The sequence below is a fragment of the Anomaloglossus baeobatrachus genome, chromosome 2 (genome assembly GCF_048569485.1).
Source record: "Anomaloglossus baeobatrachus isolate aAnoBae1 chromosome 2, aAnoBae1.hap1, whole genome shotgun sequence".
Lineage (NCBI taxonomy): Eukaryota > Metazoa > Chordata > Amphibia > Anura > Aromobatidae > Anomaloglossus > Anomaloglossus baeobatrachus.
Window position 1 is genome coordinate 359,584,846 of NC_134354.1, and position 21,094 is coordinate 359,605,939.

Sequence of the window (21,094 nt, forward strand, 5' to 3'; positions counted from 1 at the left end):
CTGACACACACGGCCCCCCCCTGTGGCTGACACACACGGCCCCCCCCTGTGGCTGACACACACGTTCCCCTTCCCCCTGTGGCTGACACACACGGCCCCCCCCCCTGTGGCTGACACACACGGGGCCCCCCCTGTGGCTGACACACGGGGCCCCCCCTCCCTGTGACTGACATACACGGGCCCCCCCTCCCTGTGGCTGACATACACGGGCCCCCTGTGGCTGACATACACGGGCCCCCTGTGGCTGACATACACGGGCCCCCTGTGGCTGACACACACGTTCCCCCCCTGTGGCTGACACACACGTTCCCCCCCTGTGGCTGACACACACGGCCCCCCCCGTGGCTGACACACACGTTCCCCCCCCCTGTGGCTGACACACACGGGCCCCCCCCCCTGTGGCTGACACACACGGCCCCCCCCTCCCTGTGGCTGACACACACGGCCCCCCCCTCCCTGTGGCTGACACACACGGGCCCCCCCCTCCCTGTGGCTGACACACACGGCCCCCCCTCCCTGTGGCTGACACACACGGCCCCCCCTCCCTGTGGCTGACACACACGGCCCCCCCTCCCTGTGGCTGACACACACGGCCCCCCCTCCCTGTGGCTGACACACACGGCCCCCCCTCCCTGTGGCTGACACACACGGCCCCCCCTCCCTGTGGCTGACACACACGGCCCCCCCTCCCTGTGGCTGACACACACGGCCCCCCCTCCCTGTGGCTGACACACACGGCCCCCCCTCCCTGTGGCTGACACACACGGCCCCCCCTCCCTGTGGCTGACACACACGGCCCCCCCTCCCTGTGGCTGACACACACGGCCCCCCCTCCCTGTGGCTGACACACACGGGCCCCCCCCTCCCTGTGGCTGACACACACGGGCCCCCCCCCTGTGGCTGACACACACGGGCCCCCTGTGTTAGATATCACCCCCAGGCTGCTGCTTTTAGTAAAATAAACTCTTTCCTTACCTTCTCCAGCACTGTGCTCCCTCGTGTCCCCCTCCTCAGGGTTGAGCTCCGGCCTCCTGCCTGCATTTCCTGGTTCACGGTCCGGTCATGTGATCGGCACAGCAGAGTGAAATCTCTGCGTGCGTGATCACAGCACCAGGAGGGAGACACGCTGGAGGGGGTAAGTAAAGAGTTTTTTATTTTACTATGGGCAGCAGCATGGGGGCCATAGCTAACACAGGGGGTGCATGTGCGATCAAAGGGGTGCAGGCAGGTATAATATGCGCCGCTCCCCCAGCCTTTCGCCGCGGTGCGGTTTCAGCACCACAGCTATGGACAGCGGCTTTGCATATAATATGAGCGGGAGCAGGAGATCAAAGATTCTCTCCCTCAGCTTCACCAGCCCCCCTAGCAGCCCCCAGCACCGCTCCAGAGCGGCCCCCACCTCCTCTGGACCCTGCAGTATATAATCCGTATATTCGGATTATAAGACGCACCCCCTACTTTCCCCCAAAATTTGGGGGAACAAAAGTGCGTCTTATAAAGCGAAAAATACGGTAATTACAAAAGTGACACCATTTTAAAAACTGAACCCCTGAGTGATCAAAGCTAAATTCAATGTGTATTAACCTTTTAGGTGCTTCACAAGAATTAAAGCAAGAAAGAAAAAATGAAAATTTTACTTTTTTTTTTTTTTTTACATAAAAATGTAGTTTTAGTTTTCAAATTTTGCATTTTCACAAGGGTACAGGAGAAAATAGACCTTTTTAAGTTTTGCAGTTTCTTCTGAGTACAACAGATACTCCTCCATATTTGGTGGAAATCTATTGTTTGGGCGCACATCAGGGCTCAGAAGGAAAGGAGCACCATTTTGACTGGAATACATTGCGTACACCATGTCACATATGCAGAGCCCCGTTGTGCCAAAACGGCAGAAAACCCCAGAGGTGACTCAATTTTGGAAACTACACCTTTCAAGGAACTAAATCGGGAGATTAGTTAGCATTTTTTAATCCTCAAGAGATTCTCAGAATTGTGTAACACTAGATTGAGTAAATTAAAAATTACCATTTTACACTAAAATTCTTTGTCCCCAAGTTTTTTTTATTTTTAAGAGGAAATGGAAGAAAATGAATGGTACAATTTGTTACACAATTTCTCCTGACTACCCCCATATGTGGTCGAAAACTACTTTTCAGGTACAGTGCAAAGCACAGAAGAGAAGGAGTTCTATATTATGGTGCCATCTTTGCTGTTATGGTTTTCGGGTGCCATGTTACATTGCCCCTCAGGTGCCAGAAAGACAGAACAATGCCCCCTCCGCCCACCAGTGATCCCAGTTTACAAACCACACCTCTCAATGAATACATCTAGGGGTGCAGTGACCATATTGACACCATAGATGTGTCACAGAATTTAATACCATGGAGTGATGAAATATAACTTTCATTTTTATCACAAAGATTTTGTTTTAGGCCAGATTTTACATTTTCACACAATGCAATGTGTAGAAATGGCACCAAAATTAATCACGCATTTTTTGTGGAAAGTGGCAATAATTTGTGCCTGTACAGTACTGCCTAGACGCACCGCAAGACTCTGTAGGGAAGGTGTGCTATTTGACTTTTGGAGAACACATTTTCGTAAAATAGTTTGTAAATACATATACAGATCCATAGGCCACCATAGTCAGCAAACCATGAGGTCATTATTTGACGGCCGATTGCTTGGCAACTGTGGGCAGCCTGTGGTTACATTGCGGGGGGTGCTTATCGGTTGGGTGAGGGAATGCACTCCCTCTCTCAGCCTCATAAATGCTTGATCACTTCATCATTTAGGGGGTTAAACAGTCAGGGGTCTGTGTGGGGACTGTTTTTTGGCTGTGACAGCCAGAGCTTGGCTATCACTTACACTGAACTTCTGGCATCGATAGTGCGGGCACAGCTCCTGTACCTGTATGACCCTATGATGTAAACTTCATGGCGATCGTGAACTCCATTCCCAACCATGATATAAACTTGCGTCAAGGGTCATGGAGGGGTTTCAAGGCATTTTGAAACACATGCATGTTTACTTGTGGTTTTTTTTGACTTTTGATTGTTCAGTGCAACAACCATTCACTGCTGATACCGATGTGTCAAAGTATATCTTTGTTTTTAAACTCTAACTGGGAACCTTTAAACCCCTTGATTATTACTATTGCTTATATAGTTTGTTGCATCTTAATTATTTATATACCTTGTTCATATATCTTTTGGTATATTATTTTAAGTATTTGACAATAAAATTGATATTACTTGGAGGAGGTCATGGCTTTATAGGTTATATACATTGAGTCTTTTCCTTTTATTCTAAGGACTATTGAGGTTCAGAATAGTCTATTGTCTCACCTAAGTACTAGGTTGTGTTTTCACACCAACGGAAGTGGGATGGACAGAGTGGGACCATGAGCTTAATCTGGCATCTGTACTCTGGCCTGTCATGACTGATAAAGCAATCCTAGCAATTGCAGATGGACTGCTGTGATTGGCCACTCAGAAATGTCTCTTACAGTAGCCTGCTAGTGTCAGCTGACGTTATCGTGGGATAATGTGTACAGGAGGTTGGGAATGGTCAGTCAGCAATCAATGACCAATTGCAGTAATCACTGATGAGTAATTACATTAATGGGTTCTGTTATGATTAGCAGTAATAGGCTACTGTCCATGAAAGTAGCCTAGAACTTTTCACGCTTCTTGTTATGCCATAATGGTACTGGCGTTTGCATGAAGCCCCTTTTCTCCATGACTTAATAATACGTTATGTGGTGGTTGGGGGATAGAGACAATATCAGCCTTCTTTTTGCTGTGTCTAATCTTTGTCATAGTGCTGCCATTTTGAGATTTTGAATATATTTGTGCCATGAAAATCAGTGCTTATCAAACCATGAATAATTCAGTTGTAGTAAGGTACTCACATCACTTTAAAGGGAGTCTGATATCCGTTTTTTTTCCCCCCACCTAATCGGAGTATAATGTAGAGACAGACACTGATTCCAGTGAAGTCACTTACTGGGATGCTTGTTGTTTTGATAATTTCCTGCTGATAAAATGTTGATTGTATCACTAGAAGGCTAGTAAATGTACTACCATATGGTCGTCTATATTCATGAATTCTGTATAACCCTGTTGCCACCACTGATTGGTCACTTAGTAGTGTGGAGTGGATTGGCTTAAACAGAGCTCAACATTTAGGCTATGTTCACACGCTGCGTTTTTTACCCGCGTTTTTGGTCCGTTTTTGCTGCAGAAATTTCTTGAGAAATTCTTGTAAGCTTTCTGCAGACATTTCCCAGCAAAACCTATGGCAAAAAAATTAGCTGTGCGCACACTGCGTTTTTTTTCTTAAGAAAATTCTTTCAGTAGATTTTCTTAAGAAAAGAATGAGCATGTCACTTCTTTTCTGCAGCTAACTGCGTTATTTCACTCCATTGACTGTAATGTAATCATGAAATAGCGCAGGAATAACGCAGTTAGCAAGTGATGTGCATTATTCATGTGTTATTCCTGCGTTATACCTGCGTTATTCCGCGTCTTCGGGATATAGTGTACATCCCTGCCCTGCGTTTTGCAGGGAAGTGATGTCACTAGGACAGGAAGAGGAAGAAGAAGAGGAAAAAAAAGCATGTACTCCGCTGTATTTTTACCGTCCAGCCGAGAAACACAGCGACGGCGTCCCGGTATTCTCAGGCTGGGGAGGGCGAGGGCCAGGGTTAATGCCCCCCCCCCCCGCAGCCCAGAATATCAGCCCGCAGCTGCCCCGGGACTGTCGCATCCATTATGCGTCAGTCCCGGAGTGTTACCGGCTCTTCTTGTTGCCGTGATGCGGTGGCAATCAGGGTAATATGGAGTTAACGGCAACCAATAGCTGCCGCTAAGTCCAAGATTAGTAATGGCAGTGTCTGACACGCCGTAACTAATCTGTAAGTGAAAGTAAAGAAACACTCACAAACACCGAAAAATCCTTTATTTTGAATTAAAGAAAAAAAGCTCCTCTTTCTCCACTGTATTAAACCCCCTGAAACACACAGCTCCGACGTAATCCACAGCGATGTCCCGCGGCGCTTCCAGCTCTGCTCCAGCCGCGTGTGACAGTTCTCCACGCAGCCTTGGTCAGGGAGCGAGTGCTGAATGCAGCTTCTGAGCGAGACTGCGAGTAACTACAGGACATTTCTCACGGCCGCTGATGTGAACACACTACCGGCCGCGAGAACTGCAGTGTGTGTGGGGGAAACATCATAAATAAAGCTGGAATATCTAGCCCTCTATTATCTATCTAGCTATACCCCTAAATATCTATTATCTATCTATATCTATCTATCTATATCTATCTATCCCTCTATTATCTAACTATCTTTGTTCCCCTAAATATCTATTATCTATCTATATCTATCTATCAATCCATCTATCTATCCCTCTATCTGTCCTCTATCTCTGTATTATCTATCTATTTTTTTTTTTATTTTTTTTTTCATTTTCAACGTGCTTTATTGCTGTAAAGGCATTAAAAATGCAGGGACCAACCTGAAAAAAAAACGTACCTGCGTTATTGGTGCATTTTTTAACGCAGGTGCGCTAATCCTTCACTCTTAAGAAATTTCTTAAGAAAAGTCATTTTTCTAGTGTGAACATAGCCTTAGACTGCAAGATCTGCAGCAGATAAAAGTGATTTAATCAAAACAAGAGCAAGAAGCCGAGTAAGCTTTACATTTGTTGAATAGGGCTCTGTCATCTTGCTGCTTTCAAATAGGACATCAAAAACCTAGTGATAGATTCCAATTAATTTAGCACATTATGTATATCTGTTCAGTGTTTCTTTTGTATATATTCCTCCCTCTGTATTGTGGTCGATACTGGGCTCTGTTCACATAATGGAATATATATTCCCTATCAGTAGAACTGCAAGTAAGAAACAAAACTTTCTATTATGTACTTAATGTTTTCTATGGTATATTTTTACTGTTTAAAGATGCACTCCCATCAAAGTTTTTATCCTACTAATGTATTGTAATTGTCATATGTTTATAGCACTGTGCACTTATAATTGCTTATTTTGCTTTTCTACCCAGTTAATTCTTCTTTTTCCCTTAGGTATATGACATCATGTGACTAAAAACAGAATAGCTGAATCCTTCTAATCTCTATGTAGAAACAGGAAGTCTCTCGTCTCTGCATGAATCATCACTGCAAAACCCCTTCCAGGGGGAGTGGCGGAGCAGCTGGGTCAGGAATTAAAGGGTTATGAATTATGCAGGGAAAAGACTTCCTGTTTCTACATAGAGCTTCGAAAGATTCAGCTAGCCTGTTTTTAACCTCTTGACGATACATGACGTACTGGGTACGTCGTGTCTACAAATATCACGTCAAAAAATCACGTCAAGTCTACAAATATATATAAGCACTGCACTAGAAAAGTGAAAATTTCCAGGGCCGTTAAAAATTCTGCAGCACTATTGAGTACTGGGCACGTCATGGATCGTGTCAGGTTAATTCTTGCCTGCTGCCGCTGGCAGCGATCGTTGCACATGTCAGCTGATTTAAACAGCTGACCTAAGCAGCAATCAGGAACGATTGGATTCGCTATCCTCTCATGCCTGTTAACCCCTTACAGTGCGCTGTAAAAATGTCACAGCGCAATGTAACAGCGGGCCATGGTAAGCCTTCACTTACCCGGCTCCATCAGAAGTCACGGGATGTGATGACTCCTGTAGCTATCATGAGTCAGTTCCTCTTACACCCGGCAGAGGACCATATGTGAGAGGAGAGCTGCTTTTGTGCAGATCAGAGCGTTGCTGCTCTGATCTACACAAAGGAATAAGCGATCAGACAGCTAATCGTTATAGTCCCCTATGGGGCCTTGTAAAATAAAAAAAGTAAAAAAAAAAAAACCTAAAAGTTCAAATCTCCCCCCCATTCACCCCATTGAAAATTAAAGGGTTAAAAAAATAAAAATTATACACATATTTGGTATTGCCGCATTCAGAAATGCCCGATCTATCAAAATATAAAATCAATTGATCTGATCAATAAGTGGCATAGTGGCAAAAATTCCAAACACCAAAATTACGTTTTTGGACACTGCGAATTTTGTGCAAAATGCGATAACAGGCGATCAAAACGGCGCTTCTGCACAAAAGTGGTACCATTAGAAATGTCAGTTCAAGACTCAAAAAATAAGCAGTATAATATATAATTTATTTTATATAATATATTTAATAAACTGAGCCATAGCTCCAGAAAAATGAGAATGCTACTAGTGTTGAGCGGACCCGGATCCACAAAATCCGGATCCGCACGGTTTGAGAGCCCGATCCGAGTCCGACCAGTACCCGGGATTCGGGGTGCACGATCCGGATCCTTTTTTTTTTTTTTTTTTTCTCGCTCTCCCTCTCTCCCTCTCTCCCTCTCTCTTATTCTTTCTCTCTCTTATTCTTTCTCTCTCTTATTCTTTCTCTCTCTCTTATGCTTTCTTTCTCTCTCTTATGCTTTCTTTCTCTCTCTTATTCTTTCTTTCTCTCTCTCTCTCTCTCTTTCTTATGCTTTCTTTCTCTCTCTTATTCTTTCTCTCTCTCTTATGCTTTCTTTCTCTCTCTTATGCTTTCTTTCTCTCTCTTATGCTTTCTTTCTCTCTTATTCTTTCTCTCTCTCTTATTCTTTCTCTCTCTCTCTTATTCTTTCTATCTCTCTTATTCTTTCTTTCTCTCTCTCCCTCTCTCTCCCTCTCTCCCTCTCTCTCCCTCTCTCTCCCTCTCTCTCCCTCTCTCTCCCTCTCTCTCCCTCTCTCTCCCTCTCTCTCCCTCTCTCTCCCTCTCTCTCCCTCTCTCTCCCTCTCTCTCCCTCTCTCTCCCTCTCTCTCCCTCTCTCTCCCTCTCTCTCCCTCTCTCTCCCTCTCTCTCCCTCTCTCTCCCCCTCTCTCCCCCTCTCTCCCTCTCTCTCCCTCTCTCTCCCTCTCTCTCTCTCTCTCTCTCTCTCTCTCTCTCTCTCTCTCCCTCTCTCCCTCTCCCTCTCTCTCTCTCTCTCTCCCTCTCTCCCTCTCTCCCTCTCTCCCTCTCTCCCTCTCTCCCTCTCTCCCTCTCTCCCTCTCTCCCTCTCTCCCTCTCTCCCTCTCTCCCTCTCTCCCTCTCTCCCTCGTTCCAAATCCCCGCGGATTCCGGATCGGATCCGGACTTCAGCGGCAACCCGATCCGCCGGACCCGGATTATGAGCGATCCGCTCAACTAAATCCTACGGATCACAGAATATGGTGAAAATAGTGCGGTTTTTTTGGGGGGGTTTTGGGACAAATTTCTAAGTTTTTTTTTTTTATCTCCTTAGATAATCGTAACCCTATACATGTTTGGTATCTTCGAACTCGTACCGGCCTGAGGCATCACACTGACACATCAGTTTTACCATTATAGAGAACACAGTGAATAAAATATCTCAAACAATCATGCAATCACATTTTTTTGCACTTGGAATTTTTTTCCCGTTTTACAGTACACTATATGGTAAAACTTACGGTTTCATTTAAAAGTAGAACTCTTCCCGCAGAAAATAAGCCCTCGTATGGCAAGATTGACAGAAAAATAAGAGTTACAGCTCTTGGAAGAATTGGAGTGAAAAAACAAAAAAACCGAAAATCGCCCGGGGGTGAGGGGGTTAATCATGTAATGTCATGGACCCAATAAAAATAAAGATGACTTAACTGGGTAGAAGGGCAATTTTAAGTACACAGTGCTTCTTTAAGGGCTGCTTCTCACTTGCGAGTTTCTCACAGTAGAGAAATGCGAGAAACTCGCATTGGAATCGGACACATGTTAGTGAATGATTCAGCTCTCATCTGCGATTTTTTTTTCTCAGTCCAAATCGGACTGAGAAAAAAATCGCAGCATGCTGCTTTTTTTACGAGTTTCTCGCACCATTTGTCCCAATGATTTCCTATGGAAGGGGATTAAAAGTAGGATCACACACGCACACCAGCGTTCACATTTGCGAGTGTGGCAGTAACTTCGCTCATTAAATATTCAACAGATGAATGTGACATCACATTCCCAAAGGTAAATTAAATGACACATGTGTAATAGCTTTTATATAATTAAGATGTTGCATGAAACTAGCATCGCAAACGCGACACACACGCGAGCAAAAAGCATCGCACTTGCGTTGCACTCGCACCTAACGTGAACTAAAATCAGCCGAGTATTTTTCAGCCCAGTCGGACCGATTTTACTCGCATAGATGTGTTTCCAGCCTTAAGGTGTAAGTTGTAACTAGGCACCTCTTATTTATACGGGAAAGGCAGTCAGCTCACTCTAAAAGCAAAGATCGCACGGCCAGCAATGGAGCCAATATTATAAGAGAAACTACAGCAACGTCCAAAATGGAATATAATCAATGATGCTTATTTACATCTTCTTAAAATAGCAGAAAGCCGTATCAAACATGGAGGACAAAGAGAGCCATCCAATTACGCGGTTTCAGCTATTGTGGCCCCTTGTATCATAGATGTCCTCCATGTTTGATATGGCTTACTGCTATTTCAAGATAATTTAAATAACCATTATTGATTTTATTCCATTTTGGTTGTTGGCGTTTTCTCTTTCTATTATATAGCAGCTCTATTGTCACAGGCTGAATGCATAATATTAGTTTGAACAAATGTTATCGCATTTCAGTTTGTTTTAGAACTAGACGTAAATTGGCTTCCCTTCTATTTCAGAACTAGAGCTCCCATTTTACTGACGTCATGAAAACCTATAGACAGAGGGAGAAGCAGGGAAACAAGACCCAAGAGAGCATCAAGGCTCCAGATGAAGCAAAGATCAAGGTAAATATGCATGTATTTATGTATATTTGTAACTGTACACTTATCAACCATTGTGTTAGATCAACTGGCAGGTTAAAGGAGTTACATTGATCTTCAAACAGTGGCACCTGTCAGGTGGTGGACTATTAGGAAGCAAGTAAACAATCAGTTCTTTCATTTGGTTCTTCAAGTTGGTGCAGTGCAAGAAGAGAAATGGTCGGAGTGTCTTTGATACAGCATCTGCAAACTGGCAGATCTTGTGTGGTGTTCCTGCAGGCGTGGTTAGGACCTAACAAAATTAAGAGTTTGATGCTCTGTAGAGGTATACTTTGTATACGTTGTTGGTGATCAAATACGCTTGATCACCCTTTAACCCCTTAGTGACGGAGCTAATTTTCACCTTAATGACCAGACCAAATTTTGCAATTCTGACCAGTGTCACTTCATGAGGTTATAACTCTGGAACGCTTCAACGGATCCCGGTGATTCTGAGATTGTTTTTTCGTCACATATTGGACTTCATGTTAGTACCAAATTTAGGACAATATTTTTTGCGTTTATTGAAGAAAAAAATTGAATATTGGCAAACATTTTGAAAATTTAGCAATTTTCAACTTTTGAATTTTTATACCGTTAAACCAGAGATTTCTGTGACACAAAATAGTTAATAAATAACATTTCCCACATGTCTACTTTACATCAGCACAATTTTGGAAACAAAATTTTTTTTTGTTAGGAAGTTAGAGGGGTTCAAAGTTTATCAGCGATTTCTCATTTTTACATCAAAATTTACAAAACCATTTTTTTAGGGACCACATCACATTTGAAGTGACTTCAATAGGCCTAGATGACAGAAAATACCCAAAAGTGACACCATTATAAAAACTGCACCCCCCAAAGTACTCAAAACCACATTCAAGAAGTTTATTAACCCTTCAGGTGCTTCACATGAACAAAAGCAATGTGGAATGAAAAAAAGCAAAAATTAAATTTTACCTAAAAATGTTGCTCTAACCCAAATTTATTCACTTTTAGAAGAACTAACACAACAAAATGGACCCCAAAACTTGTTCCCCACTTTCTTATGAGTGCGCCGATACCCCACATGTGGTCAGAAACCTCTGTTTGGACAAATGGGAGGGCTCGGAACAGAAGGAGCAATATTTGAATTTTGGAAAGCAAATTTGGCTGAAATAGATTGCGAGCACCATGTTGCATTTACAGGTCCGCTAAGGTACCTAAACAGAAGAAACCCCTCACAAGTGACACCATTTTGGAAACTAGACCCCTCAAGGCTTCTATCTAGGGGTATAGTGAGCATTTTAGATCCACAGGTACTTCACAGATTTTGTTAACGTTACGTTGTCATATTGAAAATTTTAATAATTTTCTCAAAAATGTTGCTTTAGCATCAATTTTCTCACTTTTTCAAGAGGTAATTCCAAAAATTTGACCTCAAGGTTTGTTAACCACTTTTTTATGAGCGCGGTGATACCTTACATGTGGTCTGAAACCTTTGTTTGGACAAATGGGAGGGCTTGGAACGAAAGGAGCAATATTTGAATTTTGGAAAGGAAATTTGGCTGAAAAAGATTGCGGGCACCATGTCACATTTGGAGGACCCCTAAGGTACCTAAACAGCAGAAACCCCACACAAGTGACCCCATTTTGGAAACTAGGCCCCTCAAGGAATTTATCTAGATGTTTGGTGAGTACCCTGAACCCCCAGGTGCTTCACAGAATTTTATAACGTTGAGCCATGAAAAAAAAAAAAAAAATTTTACCACAAAATTGTTATTTCAACCAGGTAGCTTTTTTTTTTACAAGAGTAAAAGGAAAAAATTCAGCATAACATTTATTGTGCAATTTCTCCTGAGTTTGGCGATACCTTATATGTGGTGGAAATCAACTGTTTGGGCGCATGGCAGGGCTCGGAAGGGAAGGAGTGCCATTTGACTGCAAAATTGGCTGGAATCAATAGCGGACGCCAGGTTGCATTTGGAGAGCCCCTGAGGGGCCTAAACAGTGGAGGTCCCCCACAAGTGACTCCATTCTGGAAACAAGACACCTCAAGGCTTTTATCTAGGTGTATAGTGAGCAGTATGAATCCACGAATACTTCACAGAATTTGATAAGCTTAGGTTGCCATATTGAAAATTTTCATTTTTTTTCACAAAAATGTTGCTTCAGCATCAAATTTCTCACTTTTTCAAGAGACAACAACAAACCGTGGACCCAACAGGTTGTTATCCAATGTCTTATGAGCACAGGGATACCCCACATGTGGCCAAAAACCTCTGTTTGGATAAATGGGAGGGCTTGGAATGGAAGCAGCACCATTTGAATTCTGGAAAAGTTGAAATAAATTGCGGGCACCATGTCACATTTGCAGGGCCCCTTGGGTACCTATACATTAGAAACCCCCACAAGTGACCCCATTTTGGAAACTGGATTTTATTCAGGAGTATAATAAGCATTTTGAATCCACAGGTACTTCACAAAAATGTTGCTGTAGCAACCAATGTCTCACTTTTAGGCTATGTGGCCATGAGCCAGCGACACGGCGTCTAGTACACAGTGTCAGCCTCCTGCAGAGATGTGAGTGTTGTCCACGGGAGAACGCAGCTGCCCATGCCCACGATTTGGGTTCAGGCCGCTGTGGAGCTCTATGCTACCTGCAGAGAACACTCATCTCCGCAGCATAAATTGACATGCTGAGGCTCAGGAAGCTGCGCCACAGGTCAGTTTATGTGGCGGAGAAAAGAAGCACATTGGGCAAGCACATTGGGCATGGGATTTCTAAAAATCCTTCCACTGTGCTTCTACTGCACAATGCAGCATTATGGACGCAGGGAAAACACTCTGCGCCCAAAACGCTGCAAATCCCGATTGTGGGCGCACAGCCTAAAATGCTACAATGGATGAATGGATACATGTCAAACATATATAACGTCCCACCCCCTGCATATTCTAAGCTGGCGCCCTTTAGTGCCTTTCATGTGGCACTAAAGGGTGCCTAGCCTTGTATTTAGCCCCCCAAAAAAATAATAATTAAAATAAACGACGTGGGGTCCCCCCCATTTTTGATAGCCAGCTAGGGTAAAGCAGACAGCTGTAGCCTGCAAACCACAGCTGACAGCTTCACCTTGTCTGGTGATCAATTTGGAGGGCTCCCCAGGCGTTTTTTTAAAAAAAAAAAAAACGTGGGGTCCCCCCCAAATTAGATCACCAGCCAAGGTGAAGCGGACAGCTGGGGTCTGGTATTCTCAGGGTGGGAAGAGCCATGGTTATTGGACTCTTCCCAGCCTAAAAATAGCAGGCCGCAGCCGCCCCAGAAGTGGCGCATCCATTAGATGCGCCAATCCTGGCGCTTCGCCCCAGCTCATCCCGCGCCCTGGTGCGGTGGCAGACGGGGTAATATATGGGGTTGATACCAGCTGTAATGTCACCTGGCATCAAGCCCTGGGGTTAGTGATGTCACGGCATCTAAACAGATACCCGACATCACTAACCCAGTCAAGTAATAGACAAAAAAAAAAGACAAAAAAAAAATTTATTTGAAAAAAAAACTCCCCGAAACATTCCTCTTTCCCCAATTTATTGAAAATAAAGAAATTACGGTCGCTGTAATCCGCTGTAATCCGTGAGGTCCCACGCCGACTCTGGATCTTCTAGAATATGGGGGGCACGTTCAGGGAACGTATCCCCCATTTTCTGGAAGAGCAAGCTCTCCATGAGCAGTGTGGGTGCAGTAATCTGAGAATACTGCACTCACACTGCCCCGGTCCAACTTAGGGCAGAGTGACCTGCAGTAACCTCATTCCAGAATATGAGGGGCACGCTCACAGAACGTACCCCCCATTTTCTGGAACAGCAGTCTCTCCATGTGAGGACCACACTCCTCACATGGAGAGACTGCTGATTACTGCACTCACTCTCTCCCGGTCCACAGTGGAGCAGCCTGTGCATCAGCGACGTCAGCGTCCCTGCAAGACTGACGTCGCTGATGCACAGGCTGCTCCACTGTGGACCGGGGGAGGAATCCAGCTGACAGCCGCTGTCTGCGCATGCGCCGTCAGCATTCAAGAAGGAGGCGGCGTGATCGCGGGACGGATCACCAGACAGGTAACGTATGACCGGGGGCTCGGGGGCTGGGGGGCTGGGGGGGGGTGATGGGGGGTGACCTAGTGGGACCTGGGGACACCTTTCTGCCGCATGTGACGTGTCACATGCGGCAGAAAGAGCAGAATGAATGCGGGGGAGGGGGGGTGGCTCTGGAGACCCGGAGGGGGCTCCGGTGGACCGGAGGAGGGGTCAGGGGGAGGACATTTCCCTCCGATCTGAAATGTTTGATCATTTCAGATCGGAGGGAAATGAATGCAGAGCCGGCGGCGGCAGTTTTCAGCGCGCGTCGGCGCCATCTTGCACGCTCCGGAGGGGGGCTCTGAAGAACTGGAGGGGGCTCCAGGGACCAAAGAGCTCCGTTGTACCGGAGGAGAGGTCAGGAGGGGGACATTTCCCTCCGATCTGAAATGTTTGATCATTTCAGATCGGAGGGAAATGAATGCAGAGGCGGCGGCGGGAGTTTTCAGCGCGCGTCGGCGCCATCTTGGATTTTCCGGAGGGGGGGGGGGTTGGATGGGTTTCTCCGGTACCGGGGGCTTTGGGGGCACTAAGGGCTCACATTTATTTATTTCTCATCTGACATGTTTGATCACGTCAGATGAGAAATAAATAAATTTTACCAGCCATTTTTTTTTTTTTTTTATGTTGTCGCCGGTATACGGTGTATACCGGCGATCGCATTAACGGGGTGCATACAAAACACCCCGATTCATAATCTGGGGGGTCTCAGCTACCCCCGGTAGCTGAAACCCCCGAGATTTTTCGTCCCTGGGGGGCGCTACAGGGTTTTTCCGGCCTGACGTCTCAAGACGTCGGAACAGAATAAGTACCCTGTTTTTCCGACGTCTTGAGACGTTAGGCCGTCGCTATGGGGTTAAAGAGAACCTGTCACTTGCTCAAAAACATTTAGTTAATTGCCTTGTAAAAATTCCTGAGCCCAACTGATATATTTCTGCATCTATATATCGATCTATCGATCGATCTATCTATCCATAGCACTGATGTTCGCATTTATTTCTTTTGGAGTAGGTGAAAGCTGATTGTAGATCAACTAGTCATTTCTTCCGTTTTCTCTGAGGATGTGCACTTTCACCACTGTCCCAGATGCTGACTGATCTAGCAGTTTGATATGAGTGGTAGCATCTGCGAAAGAAGGAAGGAGGGGTTAAAGTGTGTGCCTCTGGAGAAGACTTTTGAAGAAACACCCAGTTGAACTGTAAGCATAGATTTCACATATTGCGCTCCTATTGCAATAAATGTGACAGTGCAGTAATGAGGAAAAAGGGGCAGAATCATGAAAGTTGAGGATTTCTTTAATGCGCAAATGACAGGTCTTTTCTAGAAGGAACCTGTAGTGTTGGATAATGACATTTACCTGCAACAATAAAAAAAACCCAAAAAACCCTCTAGGTCACCATAACATTACAGTGTGCGTCCCTAATATACACCGTACAAGAAACCAGCTAAAGTGCAGGTGAATATAAGGGGAAATCTGTGAGATCCAAAGCAGTTTCCTAAAATACGCAATCCAGCATTATTACATATAGAATGCTTCTTTTGGAATGTTTCACACTTTTGAATCAAGTAGAATTGTTTACTTACTAGTGCTTGATTGCGTGTTTTAGGAGACTCCTTTTGGATCTCTGGATTTCTCTTCATGGGTAAATCTGCTGTACAGCCAGGAGAAAATGAAATTTCTTCCTCTCAGGAGCTGGCAAGTTTCATTGATGGAGGCTACGGTCACTGCTCAGTACACACACAGCGTCAGGTGTAGGCCCCAGCACTTTGACTGACTGCTGGCAATGCACTGATACATTGCGCAGCTGGCCGCTCACTGTACTGTGAGCAGTGACTACAAACAAAATCTAATAGAGCTAAATGAGGTTTTCATGACCCCTGTGCATTCTGCTTAAATGAGGCGATGTTATTTCCCCCTCTGAGTACGTTCCACTGAGAAGAAGTGATTTCACTTCCTGCTCTCAATGTACTCATGTCTCACGACTTCTGAATGGGTCACTTGGTGATTAAGAACTAATTGGATCGATGCTGATTATATGAACAAGCACTGGGTGTAATGTTCCAATAAACTGATATTCGTCTATTAAACACGCTAGTGAATAAGGAAAATGTATGAATTATCTGGTCTGCTTTTTATTACCACCGTTATAATTCATAGAATAGTACTCAGGGGTTCATAAATATGAAGTGAAAATTATATAGATACAATAAAAAAAAAAACCCTGCAAATTTTTTGGTGGAGATGAAAAATGCTAGTTGGCATATAAAGTGGCTGATTATGCAGGCATTTTACACCCTAGGTTGGTATGTTTCAGATCTATGGATATATGGAAAAACTGCATAGAGGCTAGGGGCAATGAATAGAGACATCTATTATTGAATAACACAAACAAGTTATTGATTAGTCCTTTTCACAGTATAGTGGGATCCATAAGGCTTAGTCCTTTATTAAGATTTGGCCATAAAAGGTTAAAACAAAGCTTTAAAACACAAAGTTAATATTAATCACAGACCTTGTAAAAATAATAATTTCCGCCATTGGATGTTGTATGAAATGTTCCTGGGCTGAGATAATCTTATGTGTCCCTGATATATACTGTGTCATAGCTGTGTCTGACCGTACAGGAACAAGGTCTGATCAAACCACATCTCCTGGGTCGGAGAGGGAGCAAAAGAATATACAGACATTACAGCACAGGATCACAAATGTATTATTTCTTTTAGGTAAATTTTTTTTAAAAACCGGCATGGAAATGCTTTACCTACGGTCAGACACTGCCATTACACAGTACATAGCAGGGACACATATATAAGATTATCTCCGCACAGGAGATGTGGTATGATCAGACCATGTCCCTGTACGGTCAGACACGGATATCAGGGACACATACTGTATATAAGATCTTCTCAGGACAGGAACATTTTATATAACATCCAATTGTATAAATATTATTATTCCCCGATCTATTGAGTAAAATGAACTTTAAATTGAACTTTGTTCCTGGGAAAACCACCCTAATCTTGGGCTTCAGAGTCATGTCCCAATCTCTCCCTCTCTTGCTAGGGAAGACCGCTGCAATGATGCAGGACGAAATTGCTGTAACATCACCTCCTTACTTGGCTGGCTGTGAACAGTGTCTGTGTCCACACTGTCACATCTCTGACTGAAAGCTGCCAATTTCCAGGAGGCCTAAAGTATAATGTCTCATAGTTGGCATGTAATGTTAGAACTCTTTTTACTTACAGATTGACCCTATATGTGCAGGTAAATGGCATTGTTCGATGTCAGTGGTTCCCTTCTGCACCTAAAGTATTAAAATTGCTTTCAGGAATATTAGTGAGTTAAAGGTGTTAACTTGGTCTCCAAATTTCCAGGATTTCAATCCAATCAAGTATCTGTTGAATGTGGTGGAAAATGAAGTCCAGTCCATAATGACTCTTCACCTCCCAACTTAGAATGTACTTCATTATTGTTTTTTTCTGTGCGTGATTATAGGAGTAGTCATTTTGCTTAACCTGCTTATCGTACTTAGTTGTTTTATAGCAGCTATATGGTTTGTAGGAAACAATAGACAGACTTGTATTGATTACCAGTGGAGACTTTTCAAGGCATGACCTGTGTAGGTTTTTGTGTAGTGATAAGAAGTATATGAGCCATGAATATCACTTGGGCCCTCTTCACGCATCCGTGTTAAAACGCACATGTTGCACAGTTCGTTTTGGACATCTGTATGGTCATACATGTGTGCCATCCGTATGACCGGTAACGGTAAAAAACACATGATACTGAAATTATTATTTTTTTTTTTTTTTGTAAAGGATGTGCAAAGCCAGAAAAATGGTAGATAAATGCTAGATAATAAAGTGATACAGTAGATGGAGAGATAGCTAGATAACTTGTACAGCTATTTAGCAGAGTTGCTAAATAATTTTAGTAAAAAAAAATGTTGTGGGGTTCCCCCTAATTTTCATAACCAGCGCAAGTACAGTAGCAGTTGCGGGCTGCAACCCTCAGCTGTACCTAGCTGGTTTTCTAAAAAAGGAAATCCCACACTGATTTTTTTTTTTTTTTTTTTATTAAATCAACCAAGAGACAGCAGACGATTGGGGGCTGCTATTATTAGGGTGGGAAGGGCCATTATTATTTGTCCCTTCCCAGCCTAAAAATAGCAGCCCGCAGTCACCCCAGAAGTGGCGCATCTATGCGATGCTGCAAATCTGGCGCTGTACTCCATTCTTCCTGTTGCCCTGGTGAGGTGGCAAGCTGAGTAATATATGGGGTTGATGCCAGCTGTGAATTTCCAGCTGGCATCAAGTCCTGGTATTAGTAATGGGTGGGCATCTATCAGACACCCCCATTACTAATCCAGTCGATTTTGAAATGGAGAAAAAAAAAAATTTGAACAAACACCGCTCGACTACAGCCCTCGTTCACAAATTTGTCAGCCGTAATCCATAGCGAGGTCCCCAAAAGTGAACCTGAAAGACATTTAAAAAGAGAAAATTTAGAAATAAAGCCAAGAGACCGTTTAATTTACCAATTGTCATGCAAACCCTAAGGGTATGTGCGCACTAGGCGTTTTTTTCACGCTGCGTTTTTATGTGCGTTTTTGTCTCAAAAAACGCACCCGCGGCTAAAGAACGTGACAAACGCATGCGTTTTTACCGCGATTTGGTGCGTTTTTTGCTGCGTTTTTGCTCACTGCGTTTTTAATCAGTGCACAATGCGATTAAAGATTGTTGATGAAAAAAAAAAAAGGTCTGTCATTTCCTTCTTCAAAATGTTCATTGTATGCAGGAGAGCAGACAGCTGCAGAACTAGTGTATGCAGGAGAGCAGACAGCAGCTGCAGAACTACAAGGCTCAGCATCCTCCATCAAGGACTGTATGCAGGAGTTTTTTGCCCAAAAAGAAAAAAAAATGACATGGGCTTCGCTATATTTATGTATGCTAGCCAGGTACAGCAGGCAGGTACAGGCTGCCCCCAATCCCCAGCTGCCTATTTGTACCCGGCTGGGAACCAAAAATATAGGGAAGCCCTTTTTTTTTTTTTTTTTTTTTTTTTTTTTTTTTTTTATTTCATGAATTTCAAGAAATAATTAAAAAAAAAAAATGACATAGGCTTCGCCCAATTTTTGAGTCCAGCCAGGTACAACTAGGCAGCTGGGGATTGGAATCCGCAGTGCAGAGTGCCCATGCTTTCTGGGCACCCCCACTGCGAATTGCAGTCCGCAGCCACCCCAGAAAATGTCGCTTTCATAGAAGCGCCATCTTCTGGCGCTGTATCCAACTCTCTCCAGCTGCCCTGATGCCGGGTGGCTCACTGGGTAATAATGGAGTTAGGGCTAGCTGTAAATTATAAGCTGGCCCTAAGCCCGAAATTCATGGTGTCACGCCAATATTAGACATGGCCACCATGAATTTCTAGTAATGATAAAAATATTTTTCTGTGTTGTTTTTTTTTTTTTATTAGAAATAAAACACAACACAATTAGTGACTCCATCTTTATTGAAATAAAGAACCCCCCCTCCGCAGTAATCCTGGGTCAAGGGTCCCGCGCCGTCCAATCCGGATCCAATATCATCTGATCGGTTTGCTGGAAGGTAAAGCGATCAGATGATGTGCTAGGTTCTAGGATGTGAAACACATCACACATCAGCTGATTGTATAAAAGCCGTTTATACAATCAGCTGAAGCATCAGTGCAAAAAAAAAACAAAAAACTCACGTCTGTGCTGATTACCGGCAGCTCCTGCAGCGATCGGATGAGAGTCTGATCCTGTCCCATCGCTGCAGGAGGTGCCGGTAATCAGCTGATGAAGTCTCCTGACGGCAGGATCAGCTGATAAGTTCAGCCGGCCGGGCGCGAAAAAGCCGGCGACACCGCGATAATTACGATCAGCTGATGCGTCAGGTGACTGCATCAGGTGATCCACCGCCAGGTCCTGCAAGCTTCGTACGTGCCCCGGGGAGACTGCACACAGCCAGAGCGGCGTTACCGGGAGGAGATGCGAGCGGGCATAGCACCGGGACCCTGCAGACAGGTGAGTATATATGACATTTTTTTTTTTCTACTGTTCACTTTTGTTTTCGCCGCTGCCTCCACCTCCCGCCCAGACATTGCGCCGCACGGAGCTGACATGGCACCGGGCGGGTTGTGGACACAGCGGTGACGGTACCGGGAGGATTCATGCTTCTGTGTTTACCAACAGAAGGAATCCTCTTCCTGTACACGTCACTTTACTGCCCACCCCTTGCGTTTTTATAGCTGCGTTTTTAGTCACTAGAAGGTGGCCCGATTCTACGCATCGGGTATTCTAGAATTTACGTATTGTGTAGTTCATGTATGATTTTTGTTATAGATATATAGATAGATAGATAGATGGATGGATAGCTGGATGGATAGATGTTGTTGTGTGTAGTTACCAAGTGTTTGTGTAGGGCGCTGTACATGTTCTGGGTGTTGTCTGGGTGTGGCGGGGGGTGAGAGCGGTGTTGTATGTGTGTTGCGTTGTTTGTGGAGCGCTGTGTGTCTGTCGCGTTGTGTGTGTGTTGCGCGGTTTGTGTGGGTGTGGTGTGTTTTGGGGGGAGGTATGTTTTGTGCAATGTGTGTGTTGTGCGGCATGTGCGTATATTTATGTATGCCGCGTTGTGTGTGTGTGTTGGGTGTTGTGTGTGTGCAGCGTTGTCTGTGTGTGTGGGTGTCTGTGTATGGCGGTGTTTGTGGTTCCCTGTGTGTGTGTGTGTGTGTGTGTGTTGGGGGGAGGTGTGCACCTCCCATCGTTCTCCATCCCCCATGCTGCGCACCCCCCATCATGCCCCATCCCCTATGCTGCGCACCCCCCCATCGTGCTCCATCCCCCATGCTGCGCACTCCCCATCGTGCTCCATCCTCCATGCTGCGCACTCCCCATCGTGCTACATCCACCATGCTGCACACTCCCCATCGTGCTACATCCGCCATGCTGCACACTTCCCATCGTGCTACATCCCCCATGCTGCGCACTCCCCATCGTGCTACATCCCCCATGCTGCGCACTCCCCATCGTGCTACATCCCCCATGCTGCGCACTCCCCATCGTGCTACATCCCCCATGCTGCGCACTCCCCATCGTGCTACATCCCCCATGCTGCGCACTCCCCATCGTGCTACATCCCCTATGCTGCTCAC

General features: G+C 44.7%; 1 protein-coding gene across 4 annotated transcripts in view; it reads left to right on the plus strand.

Moving 5' to 3' along the window:
- The window catches only part of HNRNPR (heterogeneous nuclear ribonucleoprotein R), a 180,727-nt gene that overhangs the window by 35,722 nt on the left and 123,911 nt on the right, over positions 1-21,094 (plus strand). For all 4 annotated transcript variants that reach the window (XR_012750491.1, XR_012750492.1, XR_012750493.1 and 1 more), the window contains exon 2: positions 9,694-9,801. Coding sequence is in view for 1 of the 4 variants with exons in the window: in XM_075336005.1 (XP_075192120.1) it covers positions 9,721-9,801 (81 nt within the window). In the remaining 3 variants the exon portion in view is untranslated. The remainder of the gene's footprint in view (positions 1-9,693; positions 9,802-21,094) is intronic.